This window comes from Corvus hawaiiensis, chromosome Z (genome assembly GCF_020740725.1).
Source record: "Corvus hawaiiensis isolate bCorHaw1 chromosome Z, bCorHaw1.pri.cur, whole genome shotgun sequence".
In the NCBI taxonomy this organism is placed as follows: Eukaryota; Metazoa; Chordata; class Aves; order Passeriformes; family Corvidae; genus Corvus; species Corvus hawaiiensis.
In genome coordinates, this window is record NC_063255.1 from 29,176,727 (window position 1) to 29,197,674 (window position 20,948).

The following is a 20,948-nucleotide window of genomic DNA, read 5'->3' on the forward strand; positions in this document are numbered from 1 at the left end:
GCATTGAATAAAGCCACACTGCAGGCATGATCTCTGCTAGAGTCAAGTTCGAATATTTAAATGATAGGAAGGGTGCTGGTGATTTTATTAACATTCAAGCAACACTTGCTTCCCCCTGTAAGAAGCAGAAGAAGTATGGGAAGTCCCCTGACCCACCCCAGGCATCAATTCAAGAGCAAAAGTCAGTCACCTAAGAAGGGAGACATTATGGCAAGCTGGTGATGCTGACCTGCTTCCCACCTGGAAGGATCTTAGACCAAAATGATGGCAAATGTGTGCTTGCCTAGAAAGCAGAGACTTCTGTTGATGTACTCCTACACCTGTCCAGAGGTGGGCCTTAGGAGTGCAGAGCCGAGGGGAATCACTGCTGCCCCTAACCTGGCTGTGGAGAGGGTGTAATTTTCCCAGCTTTTAAACTTTGGGGGGTTTTTGCAATTTTGAATGCAGAACAGGACACTGGTGTGTGGCTTCACTGGAAAGTTTGTTGCATAAACTGGGACTAACCTGCTTTAGACTGAACATCCAAAGGGCTTTGAAATGTAAAAGACTGTGCTTTTTTAGACTACAAAAACAATTCCCTTTCATAACAGCAACAATGCAAAAAGATTTGGGAAGGCAGAAGAGAGATGAAAGACCTTTAATAAGAAGTGCTCCTCCACCCACAGTGTCCTTTTGTAGGCTTCAGAGCTCAGTTTCGAGATGACAACTAAAAGGGGTGGACAGACAAATCCACAGCAATCCCTTGATCCCTAAGGGAACCCTGTCCCCTCCCAGAGCTAGTTGCCTGTCTGCTCCCCACTCTGTTTTGGAGACTCCCAGGCTGACCTACGTCTGTTTTGCCTGACCCATTCCGCAAGGCTCTCTTACCCTACTCCCACTTCCCCAACAGGCTCTGGAAAAGGAGCCCTTGTTCTCCCAGCCACCAGTCTCACCTGCCCCATTGCAAGCACTGGGACAGAGCAGGACTCACCACGCATGAACCCCCAAGAGCCAACAAATATATATGACATGAAGCTAGAGCTGCTGGTCTCAGATGCACATCTGCATGAGGAAGTAAAGATCTTCATTGCTGGAGGAAATTTAATTTTACACACCAAAAACTATTTGAGTAACTAGATGTGTTGTCATCCCATGAAGTGGTACCTGACTTCCACAGTTACCTACAGAGCTTGAAAATGACCCATTTTTTAACCACTCGCTTTCTAAAATTCCAGCGTTTCTGAAAAGTAGTAAAGCTTGGAGTTCCCTGACAAAAATCACTTGTAGTGGAACATCTGTCACAACTCTCCCAGCAGATTTGTACAGGGTAGATTACTATGAGGTAGGTCACCCCCACCTCTGCCCCTGAAAGGCGCTAGCACAGCGCTCACATATGTGTCAGTTACATAAGGCCGGAGGGGTCATCATGGTTTCGTTTTACAGTCCATATTCCCAGAGAGAAGGGAGAGGAGTTTCTGTCTAGGAGGTCTGCACAGCCACAGATGTCCTCCCTTTCACACCTGGTGCTGACACACTGAAAGAGTGGAGATTGCAGACCCGGGCACAAATAACCTCCCTGTCTCCTGGGACCTTGTTCTCACTTGGCTTTTTGCTGCAGAGGAAGAGACAGATGCGGTCTCAACCGAGTATCATCATCGGAGATGGAAAAAGGCAGGACTCCATCTTTCAAAAGAAAGCCACAAAATTTCCCTCCCAGTCAAGATCCTTCCTTGGCACGCTGTGCATGCACTTCCCCAGCACATCTACACCCAGGCCACACTGTGGGAAAGCAGCTGATCTCTCAGTTACAGTCACTGAGCTCATGTCTCCTTGAACTTGCAAGATTTACAATCAGTCAGCCCGTTCTGGGCACCAGGCAGCCCCGGTGGCCACAGCCCCTTCCCTCCCTGGTGAGATGTGTTGCCCTTCCATCCATCTGGTTTCAGTGGCACATATTCACCAGGACCTCACTGATACACCCTGCAATAGACCATTTCCAAAGTGATGGCAAATATTCAACTAATTTCTTATAAGGCTGAATGCAAAGGCCTGCTGAAAGGATGGTATCTAGGGCAAAGAACTCTTTCTCTACCTAACCTCTGCTGTCCCCAGCCCCACCTCACCCCCAGGCTCTCAGAGAAGAAGACTGGTGCAGAAGGAAAGAAGTGGTATTTATTCAAGGAGAGATGAGAGACCTTGGTGTCTGTGACTCAGCAGGTGAGGAGTACAACAAACAAATAAGGAGGCACAGTTAAACAGAGCAAAGCTGAGCCTTCATTCAAGGATGTCCTTAGACAGGCAGCCCCTCTAGTAGCAGCACATGCAGAATGAACTCAAAAAAGCATTGGAGGGAGAGACAGGAACAGCTACCTGATCAGGTTGTTCATCCTCCCCAGCAAGTGCAGCCCTCCCTGTCCTGGCTACTATCTCCTGCTTTAACTAAATACGTGACATCGTGGCTCTTGGGTTCTTGGGCTCTTCCTCCACACTTTGTCACACTTGGGATGTGTCTGCTTCCCATGAATCCAGTCAAAAGTAACCACAGTCAGCTGTCCATCGTAAGAGGGCAATACTGTCCCAGACACATCTCCAGAACAGGCTGCCTTTGATGCCCTGGCAGCTGAGGGCACAAGCCAAGTGTCCAGTACACTGTCTGCCACGGTTCACCTTCATAGGGGGAGGTGGCAGTCACAAAAAAAGCACCATCAGAAGCACAAGTCAAAAGTTTCTGCTTTGCACCAGATGGTACCACTTTGGAAGTGTATCAAACAAAACAAAGTAGCTGGTATTGCAGGTCCTGACTCAGGGAATCCCTTTCTTTGGGTGGCTGAAGCAGCTTTACCACCCAGCATGGGTAAGGAACTGGTGGTATTCAGAGAACAGTTGTGTGAAACACCTAATTTCCCTGACACACAACCAAAGGTTAACCCTCAAGGGACCAACTCCTCTCCATAGCTCAGTTTTGAAGCCCTTAATTCTTCCAGACTCATCAACATCCAGGACAGTGAGCCCCACATCTAAACTGCAGCAGCATTTACATCTGCTGCTAACAGACTGCTCCCTGGTGTCCAGAATCCTCTTCACCAAACAAATCAAGAAGAGTTGCTCCTTAAACTTCTTCTCCTGACAGTTTTATACATCTTGCTCACTTGCCTTTTTTCCCAGACTGATTGAGGCCTGACCTGCAAAGTCTTTCCTCACATGAAAGTTACTTTCACATTTTCACTGACATACTTTAATTATCCTTTTCTGTATCTTTTTAGTTCTACCATGCCTTTGATTTCTACATGCAATATTTCAGAACTGGGTGGAGTATGTGAGCAGGTGTAAGAATGAAGAATTACTACAAAGACTAGCCAAGCTGAGAAAAGGTGAGAAGACAGAAAAATTAATAGTAAGAAATGCAAGCAACTTCAGCTACTTTTGCCAGAACTTTGAGAGCTTGGTCCCACACCACATCCCACGGTCAACAGCTGGCTGCCTACAGATGTAGTTCTGTGATAAAGACAAGTTGTTGAGCCTCAACAGACCATCATTGTGGGGGCAGAAGTGACTCAGTCAAGAAAAACAGGGTAGTGGTTAATTTTAGGACAGTCTCTAAACAGCACCATCATTGAAGGAATGAATTAACAAAGTCCAGAAGGGCCGGAAACTGTGCTAGGTTCTTCAAGCACAGCCAGTTCACTTTCATCCTTAGCAAATATATATTGAAAAAGTGGCATTGCAATAACACCATCAATTAACTTTTAATTAAAGGCTGAACTTCTGCCTTTCATCTGTTCTGTCCTGATTCCAGAGAGATCATAATCTCATATTGAAGTTAATCCACATAAGTGCACGCCTAATTTTACTGAAGCAATAAACAACAGACAGCCAGCTTCTCCCTCTCATCTGATCCTAAGTCATCAAAACTCATATACATGGCATTTGTTTCTGAAAGGGAAGTCTTCGCAGCATCAATGCTTGAAGTTTAAGAGCTTCATTGCCTGATAACTGTGCTTCCATTCTTTCACAAAGGAGAAGGTAGAACAAAACATACCATATTCTCCTTTGGTCACTGAATCCATGTTGCTAAAGCATCTTTCTGGTTCTGCTCTCTGTATCCACTAAATACTTTTTAATTTGCAGTTACTCCCAGGAGACAAACATCTGAACAGCACATTATGCTGATTATACAAGAAAGACAAATGAGTTATAAAATGAAGCAAGGTGTCAAAAATCTGCAAGCAGCAATGCAAGACATATAAATACACACATGCCAGGAATCACCTGCTAGGGCAACTGGGGCCTCTTCCACCATTTTGCAATTTGGGCAACAGCATTAAATGAATATCCTCTGTGATCTAGGTCCCTAGAAAGCCTGTCCTTCCTCCAGCCTCTTGATGTGTTCTGGAAAGGCAGCTCGCCTTGGGGAGCTCACCTGCTTGATGGGAATGACGAGGAAGGCACCGCCGCCCGCGCACTCGGTCACCACCGCAATGAAGCTGGGGTTCACAGCGCAGAAGTGGTTGTCGTGGACGCTGCAGGTGATGGGCACACAGTCGTAGCACTTATCCCTGCTGGCAGCTTTGCCATACACGTGGCGGAACTTGGAGCTGCGGTACTGCGGGTGCCACGACATCTGCAAGGGGAGAAACACAATGTCCCAAGGCATAAGGACAGGCCAGGCTTGCAGAATCCCACTCCCCTCTCCCCACCACAGCCTCACCCTCCCCACTTGGGCTGCTCACACCAAGCCTCAACCAGCAAGCCATAGACACAGTTTTCTCTGGTGTTCACCCCTTTGCCATAATCCTGTTACACATCTCTGATGGATAGAGGAGAGTGCAGGGATGAAATGACAGCTCTCAGCATCACCAGCCAGCTGGGCTGTGCATGTGTCAGCAGTCCCTATCGTTGGGGCAGGGCCGCATGGCAGCAAGTTTAAGAGGACATGAATTCTGGTAGGATAGAGCTCAGGAAGCATGCAAATACAACATCTTGGGTAAGGAAAACCTGAAACATGGTGAGTGAACAAGCCAGTCTGGATGCATGCTTTGTTTAGCCCTCAGGTGGTTTAGGACCAAAAATTATTCTGAATTTTGCTCACATGAATGGAAAAAGAAGTTTGATAGATCATAGGAATAGTTACAGCCACTTGTTGATGTTTTTTCAACTAACAATTACGTTCTGCATGTCTGGTTTGTAACTGCACTACAGCCCTCTGAGAGACAGCATTTTAAATGTGTTTAAATGACACACATAAAGCATGCTAAACACAAGAATCCCTTCTCACAGAGAGCAGTGAGGCTTAATGGAACTGATGTAACATTTCATAAAATCATAGAGTCACAGAGTCATAGAATGGTTTGGGTTGGAAGGGACCTTGAACACCATCTAGTTTCAACCCCCTGACATGGGCAGGGACACTTACCACTACACCACGTTGCTCAAACCAGCCTCGAACACTGTCAGGGACGGGGCATCCACAGCTTTTCTGGGCAACCCATTCCAGTGTCTCACCACCCTCACAGTAAAGAATTTCCCCCTAATATCTAATCTAAGTTTCCTCTCTTCAGTTTGCATGCATTACTCCTTATCCTGTCACTACAGTTCCTGACAAAGAGTCCCTCTCCACCTTCCCTGTAGAACCCTTCAGATACTGCCAGGTTGCTGTGAGGTCTCCACTCAACCTTCTCTTCTCTAGGCTGAACAGCCCCAACTTTCTCAGCCTGTTTTCATAGGGAAGATGCTCCACTCCTTTCAGCAACTTCATGGCCCTCCTCTGGACTTGCTCCAGCAGTTCCATGTCTTCATTATGTTGGGGGCACCAAAACCATATGCACTGTTCCAGGTGGGGTCTCACGAGAGCAGAGGGGGAGAGTCCTGTCCTGTGACTGGCTATTTTCAAATAGGAAATTACCAATGTTGGTCAGAAAAGGTAATTAAGACTATTAAATCCTGCTCCTCCCACAGGATTTAGAGAGCAAAAGGCATATGGTGAATGTAGTGAGAAGATTCTACTGCCCATAGGAAAAGAAATGCAGATCAGGCAGGGAGGTTATGGGTAGGGAGCACTTCGCACAATAGCTGGGAATACGGGCAAATACTGGCAGAGGGCATGGTGTAGTGGGTTCAGTTTGTAAACTGTAGTGGTTTGGTTCAAAATACCCATTACTTACTTATTTTCCTTGTGTGAGATAAGAATTCGGAGAAAGCAAAGCAGGCACAAAACTTAATAGAATATAAAAAAGTTTAATAACAGACCTAAAAGAAAGGGGAAAAAAAGTCAGACTAAACCTTCAGAACACTTCTCTTAGCCGCATCTTTCTCCCTTCTCCCATTGACAATGTAAAAAGACAGCCCTTGAGATTTTCAGTCAGTTTACCATCTCTATAATAATCTTTCTTCAGTTCACTTAGGGAGAGGAGTCTCTCTTGCTCATGCTATGGAGACATCTCCACAAGAAACAGTTCTCTCATGGCTTCAATGTCACAGCCAGACAGCCACCTGGGTTGGTTCTCTGCTCACGTGAGAGTCCCTTCCCTTGTCTTACAGCTTTCCCCACAACTGCTTTCAAGGGTTCAATCTTGAGCTACTGGGGTACCATTTTAAGGATGAGCTGTCCACAAGCAAAGGTTCTCTTCACCCATCTCTGGGAGCATCTTCATCTCTAGGAACAGAGGTCTTCTTTTCCCTGGGAGCAAGGGTCTTCATTACTTTCATCTCTCTCTGTTCAAGCTTCTCATCGAATCACAGCTACTTCAACATTTGCTCATTTCAGCACAGGTACTTTTGCTCACAGCTGCAATTTGAACACTCCACCCCCATGCTTTCATGAAATTACAACGGGTACTCTGACGTATCATAGCCCATCACCATAGCTTTACAACAGAATTTCAGCTTCTAGGTTTGAAGCTTCTTCCTCTTTCTCCTGTCTCAGGATTTCAGCTCTTCCTTCTTCACTGACTTTGGTGTCTTTATGGTGTTTCGTCACGTGCCTTCACCTTTCCTTTTCTTTTGACTTGGGAGAGGATTGATGTCTGCAGGCGTCATCTGTTCTGGAGGGAGCTTACAGCCCTACAAGGGTTAATGTCACCCGGCCCCGCAGCTGGAATTCCCTTATCGCTGTTGGTCACCTGCTCTTTGCCGGGCAGCGGCCTGAGATGAATTTCGGCCGCACTGGGTGAGGGCCGGCCTGGCCGAGCCGCGCTGCTGGCCCACCTGCACGGAGCAGGGCTGCGGGGGCTCTGGGGTGGCTGTCTCCCGGCCGGCCCGGCCTGCACTGATGGGGCTGTGCCGGGTGTCCAGCGAGCAGCAGCGGCTGAGATCTCAGCCAAGCTGCACTGCGGCCGACCCGGCCGGGCTGCACCGAGCAGGGCCCAGCCCCGCCCCTCTGGGCCACACTGCAGGCCCCCCCAGTTACCTCTCCGAAAGCCAGAAGCAAGAGAGCTTTCCCGGGCTTTGTTCGTTCTTAAATGTGGATCACAGAGGTGTGTCAAGCTTCTTAAGCGGCTTTAAAAAGTTGCCAATATTCAAACTGGCCAGCTGATTGGTTCTATTGGGTCTGGAGGAAGCTGTAAGCACCTCTTTGCAAAAGAATCACTTCTGTGGCTGATGGAGCCTTCTTTCACTAAAAACCCAAACTGTCCTAAACCATGGCACATGGTTTTATCCCTTATTGACCTCTTTAATGTGCATTTGGTGAACAGTATTATCAGTGATGTTGGATCAACAATACTCCAATTTGACAAGGGAACCCACCCAAGTAGCTTTTGAGCTGCAGCAAGGCTTAGACAGCTCTCTCACACAGTTGAAGGGTGAAGGGAAGCATGCATGCACTCAATGGCAGGAAGCCAAGTGCATGATCACCTGACAAGCAGAGGTCTGAGCAATTCTATACCAAAATGTCCATGTTGCTGGCATGGTCATGCATCCTCCTGAGATGACTATTAAAGGCTAAGAAACGGGATGGTTTGAGGCTGGGCAGTCCAACTGGAGCTTTACAAGCACCCATCAATACAAAGACCCACAAAGTTCACATTCTGTGTCACTGGAAGATTCAGGCTATGAACAGTACTAGGACACAAGTTCTATCCTATTTACTGCCTCCTCCCAATCTACTGACACAGTTTGGAGCCAACCTCACCTTGGACGAATACACATGCCTGTAACAGTGGCTTTCAGAGCCATCTTTGTTGCTCTCTTTTACCTTAGCATGTTTTACCTATGTTAACCCTGCATTTGTCCATATTTTTAGCTGAATGGATCTCTTCTGCAGAAAACATTAGGTGCAAAGGATCTTGGATACAGTGGGAGCTGCCTGTCCCAAACAAAAACAAAGAAATGCAAGTTATCTGGAAAAAAAAGCAGCAATCCTGAAAGCTAATCTTGGAAGAAGGGATGCTCACAGGCAGAAAGCAAGCTGAGGTTATATGCAACTGACTAGCTCCCCAAACAGCCCCAGAGGTGCAGTGCTCTCAAACAATTTCATGCTCATTACAGCTTTAGTGGTTAGGTTTACTCACACTGGTGGGGGGGGAGGAAATCACTGTATTGTCCAGATGCAGCAGTTGCTTGTTACAGCAGTACCATTATCTTTCCAAAAGGAAATTAATTGCCTGGCTGCAAGGAACTTCTAGATACACTGCTTTTGAGTTGGGAGAGAGTGCATGGTCTGACGTTTCAAGGCTCTTCTGGAGAAAGGAGTCACCAAGCACATGAGAGCAATTACTGAGAAAGCCAGGACTCTTAACCTAGAGAAGTTCAGAAGGATCTTATCAATGCACACCAGTATCTCAGAAGAGGTAGTAAAGAAGACAGAATCAGAGTCTCCTCAGCAGTACCCAGCAACTGGACAAGAAGCAATGGGTACAAACTGAAACTCAGAAAACTCCACTTACGTGCAATGGAACGCTTTTTCTCTGTGAGAGTCATCCAACACTGGCACAGGTTGCCCAAAACATTATGGAGTCTCCATCCTGGGAGGTGTGGTCCTGGGCAACCTTTCAGGTTGACCCTGCTTTGAGAAGAAGGGTTGGACTAGATGAACTCAAGGGATCCCTTCCAACCTCAATTATTCTGTGATCCTGTGATTTTAGGGCCTCTGGATCTCAGCCATGTGTATCTTGTACTGCCCTAAAAATGCCACTGCCAGCATACCAAGATGCACACCCACAGAGGCAGACTTTCAACCCAATAAACCTCACGTGTGCCTTGCAGGCTCAGCTTTCTCACCTGTTCCTCTGACAGGAAGTGATGACAACACATTTCTTCCTCATTCATAAAAAATGCTGTTTGGAGAGGCAACTGCTTTCAAAACAGTGCAAAGAGCAACTGGTGTAAGGAATGGGAGGGGAGAAAGTATTTTCAGTAAGTAAAAAATATTTTGTCAGTAAGACAGGATTGGTTTCACATTACAAAAGCTGACACTATCATCTCCAAATAATTAAAATACAGATTTGTGCATTTTATGATGTCTGAAAATTAAACGTTTTGCATGGTCTCTTAACAATATTACTCTAGGATTACAGATTTGCCTGCACCATTGTACTGGTTTTGCATGGCTTGGGTTTTGGTAGCAGGGAAATTACAGGGGCGGCTTTTGTGAGAAGCTGCTGGAAGCTTCTTCCATGCCCAGCAGAGCCAGTTCCTGGTAGCTCCGAAGATGGACGTGCTTCTGGCCAAGGCTGGGCCAATTAGAAATTATGGTAATGCCCCTGTGATAACAGATTTAAGAATTTGAAACTAAAAGGGGTTGCAGAGTTGTAATTGTGACTAGAGAAGAGTGGAGTGAGAACATGTGAGGAGAAAACTCTGCAGACACCAAGGTCAGTGGAGAAGGAGGGGGAGGAGGTGCTTTGGGCACTGGAGCCGAGATTCCTCTGCAGGCTGTGGTGAGGCAGCTCTGGCCCTGCAGCCCATGGGGATCCATGGGGATGCAGAGATCCACCTGCACCCCATGGAGGAGCCCCACATTGGAGCAGGTGGAGAGGAGGCTGTGATCCCATGGGAGACCCATGGAGAGAGGGGCCCTGCTCCCAGGCTGGAACAGCCTGTCCTTGGAGAACTGCAGCCCGTGGAAGAGTGACCCATGCTGCAGCAGTTTGAGGGGGACTGGTGCCCATGAGATGGAGCCACGTTGGAGAAGTTCATGGAGAACTGTCTCTCATAGGAAGAACCCCAGGGTGCAGCAGGAGAACGACTCCTCTCCCTGAGCAGTAGGATGAACTGACCATAGCCCCCATTCCCTGTCTCCTTGCACTGCTGGGGTAGGAGGTAGAGCTGGAAGGAGGGAGGGGTGAGCGGGGAGGTGTTTTTAAAGGGTTATTTTACTTCTCATTATCTTGTTCTGATTTTGTTAGCAATAAATTCACTTCATATCTCTAAGCTGAGCCTGTTTTGCCCATGATGGTATTTGACGAATGATCTCTCCCGGTCCTTAATCTCAGCCCAGGAACCCTTCATTAAATTTTGTTTCCTCTGTCCAGCTGCAGAGAGGAGTGAGTGAGCAGTTTTGGTGGGTGCCTGGCATCTGGCCTGGGTCAACCCACTACAACCATGCATGACATGTGTGAATTCTGGATGAATGTGTCTTGGTCCTGGACAAAATAACCACATGGAAAAAGTGAAATATGTCTGAGGAAACCCAGACGTATGGTAGCCTAATCCAAATCAAACTGAGAGCACCCTCTACTCTGGCGCCACAGTATTTTGTGAAAGACTCACAGCAGCAGTCATCCCCAATAGTGTAAAAACTCAAAACTTTGTCAACGCTTTATTCTACCGTTTCTCATCTTTGATATCCTTAGTGTTTTTGATATCCTTAGTGTTTTTGATATCCCTGGCAGTGCCAGGAGCAGACCAGGAAATTATTTTCCTTACATCCTGGGAAAGGCCTGAAAGAAGATTGATGGGCACCTTATCTCCTACAAATACCAGTTTTTGGGTGCGGCTCACACACTGCTAGGAGGTGACCTCTCCAGCACACACTCCTGGACTGCTTGTGGTCTGGCACCTTCAGCCCCATCCACGAGCTGCTTTCTCTTGCTCTGAGCAGAAAATTAATGCGGGGGGAGGATGGGAATTATGAAAACACAAGCAAACAAACAAAAGACCACAACAACAACCAATCACAAAACCCATCCAAAAACTAGAACAAGGCACTTGAGCAGAATCAAATCATAAAGAGTATCTGATGTGGGTTAAAAAGAGCACAAATGATAGGCATCACATCACATCTGGAAGGAGGGGAATTGGAGTGTTTTGGCAGCAGTGGGATCTCTCACTCTGCTCACCCAGGGAACTACAGACAGGCAGTGTGACAGTATCACCCCAGGAAAGAAGTAGCTATGAGGCAGAGCTTGCTTGCCTCATTCCCTTATGAATAGACATGCACCAGAACATTGGGAGCCAGGACCTCGATGCATCCTGCTGCTGATTGCCAGGAAGGTGACTAATTTTCTACTTCCCAGGTGCACAGAGCAGGACTATGAAGTACCAGGCCCCCGTCTGCCAAACAAATGCCAAGGGTTCAGCATTGTGACTCTTCCAGAGCCAAGAGTGTCCACTGCCACCCATCCCAATTCAACAACGAGCTTAGCGTTGGTGACAATTTTTCACTGACTTTATACAAGGCAAAAGGCTGAACGACCTCACCACTTACCAACCCAGATGTTCTCTTGGGTATTTTCTTTCCTTCCAGGCATATTCCCTATTCTGAAAACACCAGCAAGAAATAAGGTAGGTTGGCTTTGTGCTGAAGTACCAAGTTGAGTTGTCTGTATTTCCAGGACAGAAACAATATGTAACAAGTGTGCAGACAAGAGGATGCTGTATACTGCATGCTCTCACTCCACTCCACTGGCCTGCACTGGGATTTCTGTTCAGCTTGTGCTTCAATCACCAGCAACATGAATACTAGACAAAAGACCTTCAGCTTTGGGCACTGCTCTTGAGGATGTGTCAGAGAGTTAGAGGAGAATTCAGGGTAGAACTCTGTGGATCAATGATCAAAGGTGTGAGATCTGCTAAGAAATCCTAAAAACTTTGAGGTAGAGATGAAGGAGGGAAGCCATGACAGTAGGCTTCAAACAGAACAAGTTGGTACAAGGAGGATATAAATCATCTGCTTTCAAAATCTAGGGGAGACAAGAAAGTCGAAATACATGTGTTTTAACTGCATCAAAGAAGTTTCCAATTAGGCAGCAGCAAAACTTTTATCAGTCATAGGAGTGGGAGAGAGAATGGCATTAATCTCTCCTGGCATTTCCCAGGCAGATTCAATAAAAGCCTAGCAATGACAACAGAGCTACAGCTGCTCATGATTTGGACAGAAAACAGACTCACAGAGACGGAATAGAAATCAGATAATAATTTTAATTTCATGTGCAATAAGTCTGCTATGTCCAGAGTGTGGCAGGGCTATACACCCACTCATTCTGGCTTGCACTAACCCGCTCAGAAGTGCATCCAGTACCTCCATTTCAAGCGATTTTTGGTTGCAGTACTTAATGCAAAAATTTCAGTTTTTAACATCCAGGGATAAAGCAGCTGAATCAGATATAGCTACTTGAGAACAATCTGCTTCATTATGGTACCAAGAGTTGCACTGCAATTCAAGCTCTTTAGCAATGGCCATCATTCCAACCATTAACTGGCCAGAGTAGCTCCTTCCAAATATATCACTCTTCAGGGTTAATATTAAGAGTAGTATAATGGTAGATGAAAGCCAAAAGTTTAATATCAGTTTGTTTGTTTGATGCAGAGTTTGAGCTGAAACCTTTTCCACTGCATTGTAAACAGAAGTAGGCCCTATTTCCTTGAGCTTAATCTCAGCAACTCTGTGAGACTGCAAAAAGGACTTGTAGAGGGACGAGACCACCCTGTCCAGATACGGACCTGAAGATAATGGTGGGGAAAAGGGGTGGCACCTTCAAAAGCACAGATCACATGAACATCATGGTAAAGGAAAGAAATGGATACATAAAAGCATTCAAAGCAGCACAAAACACTACCTGGAGAACTCACAGGAGCTGAACAAGTCCAACAGGCATAAGAAATTTCTCCTCTTGGCTAGGCCACATGGAGCTGCTTCAGGAAGGTGTCTGAGGTCTCTGGCACCAAAACGTTTTTTAAGCTAACCAGGCTGGAAATCACCTTCCTGTTTGCAGACAGCTGATTTCGGTGCCCATAGCTGCCCATGGCCCATCCCAACACCCATCTCTATGGGACCAGGCTCCAGACGTGAACTACACCCTCTCTCCACCTCTTACACAGCAGGGGCCTGGCAGCACCCAGCATGCATCCACCCAACACGCATCCGTCAAGACACAAGTCCTTGACCCGTTCTGTCCCCCATGCCTACACTTGTCAATGTTTGACTTACTCAAGGCTGCACAGGAAGGAAGCTCACAGCTGACTCTGGTAACACAAACAGGCATTCTTTGCCATCAGCTGTAAGATATTCAAAGCCTTTTTTACAAGGTTCATACAAACGAAGCCTGTGCAAGCACAAGATCACTTCTTGTAGAGCATCACATTAGATGAGTCTTGTGAGTCTCTCACAAGAGTGTATTACAGTTTTGGCATGGAAGCAGGGTACATAAAGTCTGTGTGGATTGCAGAAGCAGCACTCAATTAAACCAATGCAGTACTTTTAGTCCAAATAACAGCTTGTAAATTCTAACAGAAAGCTCTCCAGCTCTGTCTGCCTTCAGGTAAGCAACAGAGGGACAGCCTGCCTGTCTCTGTTCCTGTTCTCTGGATCATATGGGCCATTCAGTAAAGAGTTGCATTTGATGATCCTTGTGGGTGCCTTCCAACTCAGAATATTCTGTGAAATCTGAGAAACACTACTGCAGCAATCAAAGAACAGACAGAGCTCTTCAGGAGACCAGAATCTGGCACAGCATCTCCTGAAAGGACTTGAAACTTGTACCTTTTCCCCATCCAAACCCACAATGAGATACTCACACTCCTCAGAACACCTGGGCTCAGAGCCTTCCAGTTCATAGTGCACAATGGTTCCATTGCACAGATCTATCATGTGTATGGTACATGCCCCATGCCAAACAATTGTTTTCTGTTCTCTTGTGCTGCACACCTCTGAGCAGGGTAGAAATTTGTGCCAACAAATTAGTAATGGTTATGTTTGTTTCACGCTCCCCCAGCTTCATGCAAGAAGTCTCTCTTCTCCTCGAGACCTGTTCTCCACATGGTCTATGTTGCATTCCTGCATGAAAGCTGCCCTGGCATTGGGAGACGCAGGCTGAAATCCAGCCAGACCTCTGGAGACCTAGTCCTAGTGCACTCCTAGGGAAAGCATATAACATGACAGTCTACCAAAAAAACATTTAAGTACTGTTTTCTATTGTTCTTAGGCAGGTTTCCAAACTCTGCCTATACCTCTTGTGACTCTGAAAAGCACTCCAGATGTTCAGGTGATCTAGCCTGACAAGTTGGACTCTTTCTCCTGTTTCCTTACTGACAGGGAATCAAGAGAATTTACAGTTCTGAAAGACTTTTCAGACGTCTCAATCTCTCAAAAGTTAGAGGTAAGTTGAAAAGCAGAGAGACCAGCAGAAAAAATACACTCTACCCTCATTCCTTCTCTTGTATGCAGGGTCAAAAGACATAAAAATGGGAGAAAAGAAGGAATGCCAATGTTAGTAAGGGGGATTTTGAAAGTAATAATGAGCATTTCAATTTCATATGCCATTAAAACTTCATTTCCCTTTTCACCTTCTCTTTTGGAATGCTAAACTTGTATTGCATAGGTAATGCCTTTTCCTTTTCAGCCTTCTCATTTTTAAGTGATGTTTCTATGGCCAAAAAACCCATAGGGGCAGCCTTGCAAGTCTTGTGAGACAACTGTTTGCAAGCATCCAAGGAGAATGCCACAAGAGATTCAAGCTTTCAACCTCATGCAAAAAAAGCAGATGGAAAGTGGCACAAGGATATATAGCTAGAAAACTCTTGAGAAGATACACATCCTCTTCTCAGTCCTCTACCACCAGTCCATGAAATAAAATCTTTACCTGCACTCAGCTCCAAGTAATAAAATCAAACAGAAGTAAGAATCACTGTCATTCCCAGAATCTGCCTAGATCCATTAGTTTCTCTGGTCCCTTCTCTCCTTTTTTCTTGAAATCATCCATTAGTTTCATCCTTCTCCTGTCCTGCTAAAATCTCTCTCCTCCCCTCCACTTTTCTTCCACACCACTTATTCCCTCAAAATTCATTCCTTCCCATCCAAAAATGAATAATATAACTTGATGCCAAAAGGTAAGAAGAGTCACTCTGGGAGACTCAAAAAGCCCTTTCAGCTATCTTGTCTCTGCCAATGACAATTAGACAACGCTTACATCCAGATGACAAGAACAAGACATATATGAAGTCAGCTTCAGTACTGCCTCACACTGAATACCAAGCTACGTATTGGAAATGGGGGATACATTCCTATTTACAGTACCCCAGGACTTGTAGAAAGGAAACAGTTAAACACATCATTTTAAATAAGGCAATTAATATATAATGAAGTACTGCTGGTTTTCTGCCTGAGAGCCAGCTACATGCATTGCAAATTTCATGACATGGCTCCATATGGAGCAAACTGTACAAGAGAACTCCATAAAAACTACCTCCCCTCTCCTCACTCTGCTGCCCCCACAATAGATTTATGCTGAAACAGGAAGACATGTGCTACTTGCTTCCAAACCAGGCTTCTGCATTCTTCACACAGGCACAGGGTCCTGGTTTCCATGTCTCTACTTTAAACACACAGTTGTCCCCTCTCCTGATCAGAGAGGTGTGATTCTTGCTGCATCTTGGTTCCTGATGAATGTTGGCAGAGGAGTATCTGTCTGCTAAGCAGGCTGCTCCAAAGCCTTCTGCTCTTGCCTAGCCAGCATCAGGGCACAGCTAGGAAGCAGTGCAATATGTACCTCACACCAGCAAGGTTAATGTGTCTCACACATCCTGCAGGAGACATCTGTCACCTGCATGGGACACACTAGCAAGACTCACATAAAAGCACCTTCACTGGTTTTAGCAGCTGACTAATCAACTAAGACAACTAAGTCCCAGGTCCACACAGCTGGACTGGGACAGTTTTGGCAAACAAAAATACATCACGTAATTGTATTTCCTCTGAATAATGCTACTAATGCTTCTTTCACAGGGCAAAGATCTCTCTCCCCAGGACCTGGTACTGCAACCCTGCCCCCGTGGTTAAGCAAGAGCATTCAAAGAGACAGGCACTGAAAAAAAATTGTGTGCAGAGGAACTTCTCACTTCCAGACAGCTTTAAAACCTTCAATTTCACATTGCTCCAAATGCATTCCTCACCCCTTATTCTTGCCTTATGCAGAGAAAAGGCTTCTGGCTGCAACCCTGACAGGAGCACAGTGATCACAAAGCAAGCAAGCAATGAGAAAGGTGTCTGTTTGTTGTGTTAGTCTGCAGGGGCCACTGTTTAAGTACAAGCAATAAGTGCAATTTCCTATCCCATGTGTCCCCATTTGCCACCAGCTTTCATGGCAATGAAATGGGCTTCATTAGAAACAGCAGAATGGGAAAGACATCCCTCTTGCTAAATCAAGTATTGTAGTAAGGTGTAGTTTTCTTCAAGTAGCATGCATTCATCCCAAAAAGGTTTTGGAGGACAGGACAGACTCATGCAAACACGGACCAGGCTCAGGCATGAGCAGTCAGCCCACTGGAGCACAGTCCAGTCATCATTTGTTCTTCCCCACACCAATATTATTCCCAGGTGATTTAACCAGACCTCATCCTGCTCCCACTCTCCTCTTTTCCCTTTCATCCGAAGCAGCAGTAAGGGACAGCTTTATCACAGATACAAATTAACTTTCTGGCTAACGGAAAGGCCATCCTCAGTGACATCAGTGTAGCTGCAGCTTTCTCCAGCTGCATCTTGCAAACTCCCAGAAGGCAGCCTCCGTCACTTTCCTGCTGCCCTGCACTGTTGCTGTGACCCAGCCCACTGGAGGGCTGGGGCAGCGTGATGCCAATCAATCCCAGCCCCTCCCCTGGATCGAGTTTCCCGAAGAGGCAGGCTCAGAGGGCGGGTCGAGGGGCGGCTCAGAAGCCTAAGCCGTGCCAGGGTCCAAGCCGCCTCCCCAGGTTCGGGAAAATTCTCGGTTACTCGGTTGTTCATTGTTCTCTGTTATAACTCCCGCCTCTCAGTTTCCCCCAGTGGTTCTTGTTAAATTGTATCCTCCCCCTGGCTTGTAACTCATTGGTTGTTTTCCCCTTTCGCCCTGGTTTTCAAATCCCCTATAAAACTGAGGGCAAGCCTCGGGAGCATCCCATCGCATTCCATCCCTTCCGAGCTTGTTCGGGTTGCGAAACTTCTGACAATAAACCTGTTAGGAGCCAGACCAGAACAGCCTCTCTCCTCCTTTGCCTCCGAGCTAACGTGAGCCGATCCCATCGGCTCCTGCCGTGTTCCCTCTGCCGAGAAGCCAGCGAGCTAGCCCAGCCAGCAGCTCCTTTCCTGATGCCGAAGTCGCTTCAGCACAGAAGAACGCAGCTGGACTCTCTCTGATCGAGGGCTCGCCAGAGCTCGTGCTTCGAGCACGAGAACTGCGCTACTGCACCACCTTCTTTAGGCTGACCTACCTTCATAGGCTTCTGCCCACACTCTCCATGCATGACCTGGAGAACCAGCAGAGCAGGGGGAGGAACACCTGCCTCTTGCTTCCAGAGAGGACTCAGGAGCAGCCAGAGGAAAGCCAGTGGGGCTGGCCTTGTGACTCTCAATCACAGAGCTACAAATTATATGTGTGTACTCCCAAATAACAAGTTGTATGCAGGGGGGGAGGCAGTCCCTGGTTTGCAGCCTGCAAAGAAACTAGAGGAGACCCTTCAAAACACCAAGGTAATTACTGTGCTGCCAGGTTGGTAGAAGAGTGGGTGGAGACTTTGACAAGACATCGTTTTGCTTTATTGGTCTGGGACAACCTTTGTCTCAACCTTCTAGCAGATCTTGCTTCCCCATGAGGAAGGTCTGTATCATAGAGGCAAATGATCCTCTCGTCTGTCCTCTCCTGCTTGGTGACACCTCGTTTATAACAAGATCTTCCCATGAGAATGTACATCAATAAATCAAGGCCAAGCCCTCAATACAGCCATCCAAACTTTGTGTTGAAAGAGTCATGCTGTCCCTTCTCATTTTAAGCATTCCTTTTCTCGGGTTGTGAAAGCTTTTGGGTAAAGCTGTGTGAAATACACTGCTGTCCCTATGGAGAAAATATTGCTAAGAGCTGATCTTGGAGACAAGCTTTTAACAAATTATCTCTTCCAACACCTGGTAGTGGTACTCCATGGGCCACCTTCCAGTCTTCTGGTACTGAGGAGGCTGCTCACTGGTGCACCAGGAAGATGCATGTGTCACAACAGATCTCCTGCTTTTCAGCTCCTTTCTTAAAGGAAATGTGAGACTTTTATTTTGCCAAGAGAAGGCAGAAAGCATAAATACTAACTGTAACTCTGTTGTGTCTCTGGAAGTAGTTCCAAGCACAACTGAAGAAGTTTGTTGCAAAGGAGCAACAGAAAAAGCAGCAGGGACACTGGGAAGATTGAGGCATTGAATGCCTTCTTCACCTCAGTCTGATGCCTTGAGAAGCCACCTAAAAGCAGAGACTAGACAGGAGTAAGGGAATAAAGGTAGGTATTTATTTGAAAGGCCTTCAAAGGTACACCCTGGGGAGCCAGAGGCTACTGCCAAGATGGACCCCAAGATGGACGACAGGTCACGAGTTCTTCACACTTTCATAGGTTTGGTTCATTTGCATATCAAGGTTAATTCTCCAATTAAAGCTTCAGTTAATGATGTAATTTTCCCAAGCTTCCCCCCCTTTTTGAGGCTTTTGGTTTATACTTTTTGGGACTAGGATGGTCTGGGTGTCCTTGGAGAGCAGGCTTGGAGAGGCTTTGTTATGTCTACCTAGTACGAGAGAGCAGAAGTTAACAGGCTACAAGAAACTTCAGAGTTACACACTAGGCAGTACAGGATTTGAAAAATAAGAAAGTAAAAACCTAAGGCATCATTTCTCCCCTTTAGAGGCTTGACAAGGCCTCTACCTTGTCAAGACTCTATTCTATTCTTTACTGCTATGATCAGCTGTCAGGTACCGTGGAGCCCTGAGAGATGCAGAAAATCCAAAGCAAGGAAGACAGACCCTTGTTGGAGGAAGATCAGGTCAGGGAACATTTAAACAGAGTGGATATGGACATTCCTGATGGAATGAACCCACAGGAGCTGAGGAAGCTGGCCTGTGTTGTTGCAAGGTCATTCTTGGTCGTCTTTGAAAGCTCACGGGGATGGGGTATCTATTGTCCCCGAGGACTGGAAGAAATTCTTTAAAAGGGCAAGACAGAGGATCTGGGGAACCACAGGCTGTTCAGCCTGAGCTTGATCAGAGAGTTAAATGTTGAAGGGAACTTTCAGACTCTGAGGGTGATTACACACTGTGCCTGTCTCAGACACAGGTTGCTGAGAGAGGCTGTGGAGTCCCCATCCTTAGATACTCAAAACCCACCTAGACAACACCCTGAATCTGCTCTGAGCTGGCAGTGGACTAGGTGATCTCCAGAGGTTCCTCCACCCTCAGCCATGCTATGACTCTGTGAAATCTGCACTGATCTCAAGGGAGAGGGGTCCTGAGAAGATACAGTGAAAGTAGATCAGAACTTTCTGTGTGCATTCAGTGTGAAGACAGGAGATATCCCTGTTACTTAACACTGCCTGCGAGGGACTCATCAGATGGGCCATGCTCAGGGGAAGGAAAACAAGCAGCAACTCAAAAAGATGACATAAAGCAACAAAAATAACTTGACCACAGTGTAAACTCTCTCATTCGAGTCCAACTAGATGAGGAACAGGCAGGTTAGAAGGTTTTCTGGGGAGGCTGGTAAAAGGAGAATGACATCAAAGTATTAAAAAGTGGAAATTGGTAGATTTGCAGAGAAAAGTGAGAAAGATGGAGAGTCAACCCAGCTTTTGTAAACCCTTGCCAGGCTTCACAAGCCAAACTGCTCTAACAAAACCCAAAGTCACCATGACACAGTATATTCAAATTCCAGTACTATGATAGTCCTTCGCCACAGTGATAAGGCAGCACGAGGTTAGCAAGAAGGTCCTCAGATGGGTAAGTGGTTTGTGAAAAATAGGAAACACCTACATTTGAGTGCTGCAGGCTTAAGTTCAAAATAGACTTTCACCATCATGTTTACACACCTACATGTCTTCCAGGAAGCATAAATTTGTGGAACAGAAGCAGATTGTCACGGGTTTTGTGAGTCCATCTTTTGTCCTGTCCTTCTCATTCATTTTTCTACATTTTCTCCTAAGGACTTTTTTCCCAAAATTCTCAAGTACTGGAGAGACCATCATCATCCTGCTAAACTTAACCCAGCAGACAGCTGCCTTTACAATTATGCACCTTTTCTCTGCTGTCAAAATTAAATCTCCTTTTGTGCAGTCAGTGTCCCTTGCTTCTTATTCTACTTAGCCAGATCCCAGGCAAAAGACTGTACCCTTCTTACTGCAGCAAGCTTTCCTCCACAGCTAACACACCGCATCCCAGTCTTCCCTGGTTTTTACCTCATTCTCTGTCAGCCATGTTTCCTGAACAGCTGACAAATTTGTCCTCCTTGCTTCCACTCTTCTTTGGCTCATATGCATTTTACCAGAGCAACTGCACCTAAAACTGGCATACATCAATTCCACTAACATGGACGGACAGAACCATCCAACGCTTCCTTTAAAATTTACCAGATATTCTCCAGTTCATATTTATCATTTTCTTTCTACAGCATGTCACTGGGTCATGTTGGAATGAAATGCAGCCTTTGGACACTTTTGTGCAGAACTGCACTGGGTCTGATGGTACTGCATCATCTGAAGACTCAAACTTCTCTCTGCTGAACCTCATCCTAATTTTCCCATGTCATTACTTCAGCTCATC

General features: G+C 46.2%; 1 protein-coding gene across 1 annotated transcript in view; it reads right to left on the minus strand.

Moving 5' to 3' along the window:
• Positions 1-20,948, minus strand: part of CORO2A (coronin 2A) — a 57,503-nt gene that overhangs the window by 17,070 nt on the left and 19,485 nt on the right. The window contains exon 2 of the mRNA XM_048291649.1: positions 4,400-4,600. Within this exon, the coding sequence (XP_048147606.1) occupies positions 4,400-4,600 (201 nt within the window). The remainder of the gene's footprint in view (positions 1-4,399; positions 4,601-20,948) is intronic.